This window comes from Medicago sativa, chromosome 5, assembly GCF_051527215.1.
Source record: "Medicago sativa cultivar Bolivia chromosome 5, Bolivia_mono, whole genome shotgun sequence".
Classification (NCBI taxonomy): domain Eukaryota; kingdom Viridiplantae; phylum Streptophyta; class Magnoliopsida; order Fabales; family Fabaceae; genus Medicago; species Medicago sativa.
The window spans coordinates 72,766,744-72,775,079 of NC_140753.1; the positions used below are offsets into that span (position 1 = coordinate 72,766,744).

Genomic DNA, 8,336 nt, shown 5'->3' on the forward strand with positions numbered 1-8,336 from the left:
TGAAACTCCATCGAGTACTTTATGACATGAACGATTGATACATTGATGTCCACAAGTTCTAGAAATCCACTAAATAATCTGTTGGTCACATATTAAAGGTGGTATGTCATTAACGATGATCAGGACAAAAATATATCATGGTAGTTGAATGACAATAAGACAAGATAGTAAACTAAAATATTGCTCCTAATTAATTTAGAGCCAATTCATGGTAGTTGAATGAGATTCAATGATTTTCTTGAGGCAAATTAAAAGAGATCAAACATAATTCTCATTGCTCAAGTAATAAAAATCCACTATCTGTTAAACAAACTTCCCAAAGAAAACGAATAAAATTCATGTACTATCCAAACACATTATTTCCAATGCATAATACATGACAAAACAGATAAGAAATAATCACAAGAATAATTCATGTGACTCAAATTCTTGAAGGGATTAGAGGAACATTGTTCAGTAAATAAGCACTAGCAGCAGCCACTCCACTCCCAAGCTTGACCGGGTAACCCACATCTTTGAGGGTCATCTCCACACCAGCAAGACATCCCAAAAGTTGCAGCTAAAAATATATAACATATGAAATGATTATAATTTTTTATAAACGACAATTTATTATATTATACATTTTTAACATTGTCTAATGATTTTTTTATTTGTACTTTGATTTGTTAAATTCATGTAATAGTATAGATAACAACATCAACAATAGTTAGTTTATGCTATTATGATTCAATAAAAGCTAGCCTATATGCTATTAGATAATTGAATAAATTAATGTCTCTATCTATCTAAAGAAAAGCCAAAAAATAAAAAAAGGTTTTCTTTGACTAATATTCGTGCAATATGTGACAATGATGAATGGATGTATGAGAAAATAAATAGTTTACCTCATTTAGATGGCCAACATGTCCTATTCTGAAAATTTTCCCAGCAACTTTGTTCAATCCACCTCCTAAGCTTAAATTGTATCTCTTCCATGCCCTTCTAACTATTTCACCACTGTCAATGTTGGGAGGAACAACAATAGCAGTCACACTGGCACTATACCACTCCTCCTTTTGGCAACAATTCTTCAATCCCCACGCCTCTACTGCAAGCCTACATATAGCATATAAGACATAGGAAACACAATAAATTCAAGTAATAGAAATAACAATTTTTCGAGTCGCATGAAAATTACATTGACCAAATCTCTAGTCTATGTGCGATTTCAACATATCTCTCTTGCTCAGAACTAGACATCTAAATTATGGACAAATATCTAACTCAAATAAACCAAATTATGAATTACCTGGTTGCTTTGGCTAAACGCTTGTGCCTTAAAATCACATTTTCAAATCCTTCCTCAAAAACCAAGTCAAGGGCTGCCCTTAGACCATAGAGCAACTGAATGGAAGGAGTGTATGGCCAATAAGTTCCCAAGTTGTAGCATTTCAAGTAACCATTCCAATCAAAGAAAGATCTAAGTGATCTTGCAGATTTCGAAGCTTCAATGGCTTTAGGTCCTGCACATACAATTCCCATTCCAGTAGGAAGAGAAAGAGCTTTCTGAGAACTGGTCACTACCACGTCTACACCCCATTCATCCATGCGGAAATCAAGAGCTCCGATTGAAGACACCGCATCAACAATAATGAGTGCTGGGTGCTGGTACTTGTCTAAGTAAAAAAACATAACGTTAGGATAATCACATGTTTAAGATAAATTAAAAGAAAAAATTTGTCCTAAGAAAGCACATGTATGTCATACATTTTTTAGACTTATTTTGAGTTGAATCATGAAATTATTGTCAAGTCAAACAAATGTAATGAGGCCCGGAATATAACATTTGAAATCAATTATGTTACACATTATTGCAATGCAAATATATGACTAAAGATGCTATATATGTAGGCACTTCATGTGCACACAATCAACAAGGTATCACAAATTTAGGTATCACAAACGCACATGACAATAAGGTATCATAAATTTGTGATACCTTGATCAACAAGATATCACAATACATGGAAAATTTGGAAGTATCAAGATTTATAAATTTACATATAAGACTATTCCAACAAATTCAAATATCTTTCAAGACATAAACATACACAAAGTTATGATGATGAAAAACATGTTAACATAATAAATAATTGAATAACAAACATAGTTAGAAGGGATGCTCACCAAGGAGTTTTCTCACTTTAGTCAAGTCATTTGTGACCCCTGTTGTTGTCTCATTGTGAACAATACAAATTGCCTTTATGGTATGCGTTTTATCTGAAGCCAGTTTTGATTCTAGAGCATCAAGATCAGCACCCTGGCCCCATTCACTTTCTACAACATCAACCTTAAAGTTGAGGCGTTTTTGTTGTTCAATCCAAAGCAAGCTGAATTGTCCGATTAGAAAAGATACAGTACGATCCCCGGGAGACAAAGTATTTGTCAATGCACTCTCCCATGCACCGGTACCTGAAACAAATGAAGGATCATAACTTAAATTATAAGCGCAGGGCAACTTGTTTTATAAAATTAACAAAATTTCAATGTAATGAAATCGAAAGTTTTCAATCATACTAGCGCCCTGACTTTGAGTCGGTCAATAGAAATTGTTCGAGACGGGTTAATGTGATCAAGATTTTTCAATTTCAATCTTAGTAGGAAGTGTTTAAGTCCTCAATGTAAAAAGGTAAAAGATCTAGTCAATTATAGAACATTCTAATGACTAAGGAAATATATTAGACTAACATCAACTAACTATAACAATGAATTAATATATAAACAGATTAATGAACAATTTGACAAGACCAATAATACAATACCAGTTGTGGGGATGAGAAATGGGATTCCAGAAGTAGTCTTGAAAATTTTCTTAACATCATCAAGTAATGTTTTTGTCAATGCTGTTATTGCTGGAGTACGATGATTTTCATTGTTTCTGTTCATTGCACGAATAACATGTTCAGGGATGTTGGTAGGTCCAGGAACAAAGAGATGGTTTCTTCCAGGTCCATAAGCAAAATCCATCGTACTTCTATGCTTCAAATCTCAATCTTCAAACTATTTCAATTCAACCTATATAAAATCCATTATAATAAATATTTATCATATTAAATACAACGATCCTTAATATCATCAATCGCTTTATAAGAACAATTTTATGATTTCCAAAACTAAAATTCTTTGTTGACGAAACTTTTCTAGCTCAAATTTTTACATAAAAAAAGTCGTGGCTAGAACAACCTAGAATAGCTACTATGACATGTCACAATTTCATGTGTTATATGGACTTGCTACTAAATAAATCTCCAATTGTAAAATTCAATTTGGGTTCTTAATAAACTCTCTCTAAGTCTACATGTCACGTGTTTCACAATAAACTTTGATTCTTTAATTTGTTTTGAGGGGTCGCAGCTTTGACCCTAATATTGTTGCAAAAAAAAAAAAAAAATTGGTACCAACATAATTTTTATTTTGTTTACGATGATTAAAAGTGGTAACAATGTGTGATTTATAAACAAGATCATCATCTACCTATGTCCTCAAAACTTGAATTTTCCAATTCCAAAACATTTTTTATTGGAAAGAGAATAAGATGATAATGAAATGAAAATTACAGACTCAAATGTTCATGGAACAAAACAAAACATAAAATACATGAAGATATACAAATAACACGTGATATTTCTCCTGTGTAAAAAATAAGTACAATATAACTGAGAAAATGAGTGTATGTAAGTGGCGGCGGAAGAAGATAGGGGAAGAGATGTACCTGTCACCCTCTTTTTTGTTGGTTTGTTAGCAGAATGCCTTCTCTTCTCCTGTGATATTATAGAAATTAATTGTTTGAAAAAGAAAATGAGAAAAAGCTTATTTATAACATGAATATTGGACAGATATGTAACGTACGTAAAATGCCAATAAAACTCAATTTATTTTCAAATTTCCTAATGAAAAACCTATGCAGATAGGATCCATGTCCTTCATACGTGGCTGATATATGTTACGGGAAAGAGAGAGAGAGAAAAACGGTCTTTTACCATTTCTGAAAAATTGCAATGACTTTTATTTTGTATGAGCTGTTTTCTTTCTGTTTTTCTTTGAGTGCATTGAGTTTTATCTGTTATTGTTTTCAAACTTTAATAAAATATGAGTATATAAAAAAAAATTAAAAAAACTATAATAAAATGAAAGAGGCGGAAAGATAGGACCAAATACCTCATGTTAGCTCATCGATGTCTATCTATGAATTAATTAATACTCCAAACAAAATACTACTCCAAACAATAAACATTAACAACATTCCTAAGAAAGCTAATTTCAAATAATACTTTTCATAATAACAATATTTTTCATGGCAACAATAATTAACGATGGTTGGGTTGAGACTTTAGAGTATACTCTAATTCGAGGTTGTCAAGTTCGATTTTTCATGTTAATTTAACTGAGCTAATTTAGCTCAAAAAACAATAATTAACTATGTATATAATTTCAAATAGTTGACCGACAAAACCCAAACACAATAAACATGTAGAAGAGTAGCATTACGAGTTCAAATTCACATCCAACATATTAAATATATGTGCAATTTGACTATCAATAGGTAGTTGATAATTTTTTCTTAAAAATAAAGAGGTAATTGATAATGTTTTTTCACTCAACTAAAATAATATAAGTAACAAAGCATAATAACAATATTACTAATTTTTGAATTTACCTTAAAAATATACCCCTAAGTAATCCACTAAAAGAAAAAAAAAATTAAAACCAACATGGTTTGAGTAGAATTTATAATACTCAAATCGTACCTTAAAGAATTCTAACTTTGTCTTCTTAAAAGAAAAAAGAAAAATCCTAAAACTTCAAGTTATTGCAAGCCAAAAATTATGGTTTTGGAAGAAGAGCGAGGTTTATGCTGGTGATTCGGTTTCGAGTAGTGAGAATGAGAACTCTAACAAAATTAGAGAGATATTAGGGAAATTAAATACTGTGCTTTATTGTTCTAAAAGGTTGGCTATTTTAATGTTAGCCTATTTGAGAGATATGCTAGTTAATATAAAATCCTAACTAACTTGTTATCCGAAATAAATACATACTCCCTCCATTCCTTTAAAAGTGTCTTTTTTTTTAATACCAATATACTCCCTCCGTCCCTATATCTAAGCACTCTTTTATTAAAGGCAAAGGGTGCTTACATATACGAACATAGGGAGTACTTATCTTACGGTTGAACTCCATATTACTAAAGTTTTATTCTTCTAAGACCGAAATGTTGACAAAAAAAGGTCATAAATGTGATAATTTATTATCCAAATGGGTTTTTCGTTTGACCATTTGAACTTATACTTATGTAATTCAAGCGCCCAGTATCTTGTTAGATGGGGCGTATGTATAATAGATTAACTAAATACGATAAAATTTATTGATTTATAATATAAAATAGATTTGGACATTTTTATTTGACAAAAAAAAAAAATAGACTTGGACATAATACAAAAGTAATTTACTTATACATGATAGACAAATCCTAAAATCAGACATCTTAAATTGCAAGAGAAACCTTACCAATACAAATGTGAAATTAAATTACATATTTACACCAAAAGATAGACCTCTACCTCTTTAATAATGGTAGGACCACAACTAGCCATGCATGCAGAATGTGAAAGAATAATTCCTCATACGAGTCTGGCTTTAAAGATGAGCACTCTGACAAACATTGGGTGAGTGAATGATATGTTTTCTCTCTCCCATATTGGTTAAAATTGACAAATGAACTTTAGAAAGGTTTGGTTGACTTCTCAAATTGATTGTCTATATGATTTTCTTTATATATATATATATATATATATATATATATATATATATATATATATATATATATATATATATATATATATATATATACACACACACATATATATATATATTTTTTTTTTTTTGGTTCAAAATTTTCTCCATATCATTAAATTGTTAAACAAAAAGTTGCTTCAATATGAAGAATATCTCTACATTACCTCATCTTTATTACTTGCTTAATAGCACCACCATCTCATCATATATGTGTGTGTCAAAATATCTTTAAGGTTTTCGAGTTTGAGTTGTGAATGAAAAATTGTGGTTGAGAGAAAACCTTACTAAAGATTGTTTGACAACTTCCTAAATATTTACTATAGGTTAAATTAGTGGATACTCTACAACAATAACATGATTATTACTCCCTCCGTCCCGGAATAACTGACCCGTTTTCTAAAAAAAAGTGTCCCAAAATAATTGACTCATTTCAATTTTCAATACAACTTTCATCATTCCCAATACAATATAACACTAAATAATACTACTTTTATCATTCCCAATACAATATATTCCACTTTCCCCTTTATTTATACACTTTTCTTAATCTGTGTGAAAAACCAAAGTAGGTCGATTAAACCGGGACGGAGGTAGTATTATTTTTTTACAGAAAACAGTAACATGATTATAAGAAAGTATGCTCATGTAACAGTAACATGATTATAAGAAAGTATGCTCATGTAAAAGAATTAATTTCTATCTCCAACACATACACACACATCCCACATGACATGAAAGCAATACCACTGTTATGAATTTTGAGGAGGGTTTTAATTAGAGAAAGGTCTTTTCATCATGTGGTACGATATTTTTGGATTTGAGCCCTTTTCATAGGTACGTCGCCCCATTAACATCATAAATTGTGTGTGTGTGTGTGTGTGTGGGGGACAAGAGAAGTTAGAAAATTTGGGAAAATTAGGACGACTAGAGCAAAAGAGGGACCAAATTATTTGTGAATTGTGGCTAAATTCAACTTTCGTAAAACGTGTATCACATTTTTTATGAACAAAACGTGTATCACGCATCCAATTTTTTGGGAATTGGTGTTGGTCTCAATCACTAACATAGGGTTGGAAAGACAAAGTATAATTGGTAAGGGCATCATGGTTGTTTGTGAACTCCAACAATTGTGCACATGCATATTCATGGATTTTGATCAGTTACTTAGCCAATAGTTGGTTTTCTACGTCCCCATAATTAGCTAGATCATTTTAATTTTGTTACTTATTTATTATATAGTTTATTTTGTATGGAACTTTAATTTAATTTTTATTTTTCTACAACAAATGCTTTTTTTTTTTGCTCATCTACAACAGTCACTTGGAAGAAAGAGTAGGTGCAGCTAATGTTTTGTTTACTGGTATCGTGCAATTTAGGTGGCAGGTTTTAGTTCAGTTTTAGGGGTTTGTTGATGTGTTCTTTGTTGTGGTGTTGATGGTACCTGGCCTGGTTCGATTTTGTGTTAGGGGAGGGACAGGATTTATTTATGTTGTTGTGTAGAGGTTTACCTTAGGTTTTGGTGTGAGCTTTGTTTTTGATGTCGCGTTTTATTGGTTTCGTATTTTCTCTATGATGCACAAAGTATATGGATTTTCTTTTGGGTCTTTGTCTATATCCTTTGTATATTGTTACTTTAAGATATCTAACATGATATTCGGCGTGCTCGTTAGAATTGGGTTTTCTTTTAGGTCTCCACCTATATCCTTTGTACGTTGCCATTACCAACCGAACTGAGGTTGGATCAGTTCCTGCATCAAACTGATATTTATATAGGTGATGCTAAAATTAGTTAATTAATCATATTAATTCATCAATGTCCAACCCGCCTCATGCTCATACATTATATCTATATTATATATACAAAAAAATAACTCCTTTTAGTTTTTTTAGACTGACTTTTTCTCTCTCTAAAAATGTCCTCAATTTTCAATACAAATGAATAACACATGTAACAAATAGATAAAAATATATTTAAATATTTCAAAAAATGTAAAAAACACGATGTGTGTGTGTGTGTGTGTGTTTCCTTTATCATTTAAAAAGTGTAACAAATTAGATGAGTATATTTATACTAACTTTTTCATTATCCCAATTATACCCTTAAACAATTTTTTCTATAAAAAAAATTGTTGTTGGTGTCATGAAAAAAAAGAATTTAGATTATATTTATTTGTTATATCGTTGGTGTAATTAAATTAAACATGGTTTGTTATAATTTGAATGCAACAAACATTCATATTTTTACTTTTAATCAAAATCAAAGTTTCATAAAAAAAACATCATTTATGATTTTCAAACGTTAGCGCAATACAAAGAACAGAAACATGGGCACGTGATGTGCCCGTCTTTTCGCTAGTATATTATCTATAGTATATATAAAGAAAATAGCATTTGCCTCTTTTAGACTGATTTTTTCTTTTTTCAAAATTGCCGTCAATTTTCGCTACAGATAGCACATAAAACAAATAGATAAGAGTAAATTCAAATATTAAAATAAAAGT

The 8,336-nt window shown here is 30.7% G+C and overlaps 1 protein-coding gene across 5 annotated transcripts; it reads right to left on the minus strand.

The window, feature by feature from the left end:
• Positions 1–248: 248 nt before the first annotated feature.
• On the minus strand, positions 249–5,670 carry LOC146924742 (serine--glyoxylate aminotransferase-like). Of its 5 annotated transcripts, none has more exons than XM_085709694.1 (7): positions 5,600–5,670; positions 3,755–3,797; positions 2,805–3,057; positions 2,170–2,454; positions 1,292–1,658; positions 888–1,098; positions 249–559 (listed from the first exon to the last, which is right to left on the minus strand). In XM_085709694.1, the coding sequence occupies exons 3-7, from the start codon at positions 3,007–3,009 to the stop codon at positions 422–424; spliced, it is 1,206 nt and encodes a 401-aa protein (XP_085565820.1). In that variant the 5' UTR covers positions 3,010–3,057; positions 3,755–3,797; positions 5,600–5,670; the 3' UTR covers positions 249–421. The 5 variants fall into 5 exon arrangements, with proteins under 5 accessions (XP_085565820.1, XP_085565822.1, XP_085565821.1 ...); XM_085709696.1 differs by lacking the exon at positions 5,600–5,670 and adding an exon at positions 4,791–5,040 and having other exon boundaries at positions 3,755–3,803; XM_085709695.1 differs by lacking the exon at positions 5,600–5,670 and adding an exon at positions 4,023–4,110 and having other exon boundaries at positions 3,755–3,803.
• Positions 5,671–8,336: the final 2,666 nt, after the last annotated feature.

Coding starts and splice junctions, on each gene's coding strand:
- LOC146924742 (XM_085709694.1), bottom strand. CDS start 3,009: ATGGATTTTGCTTATGGACCTGGAAGAAACCATCTCTTTGTTCCTGGA. Junction 1,099..1,291: donor CGTTTAGCCAAAGCAACCAG/GTAATTCATAAT, acceptor TGCTATATGTAG/GCTTGCAGTAGAGGCGTGGG. Junction 560..887: donor ATGTTGGCCATCTAAATGAG/GTAAACTATTTA, acceptor ATATATTTTTAG/CTGCAACTTTTGGGATGTCT.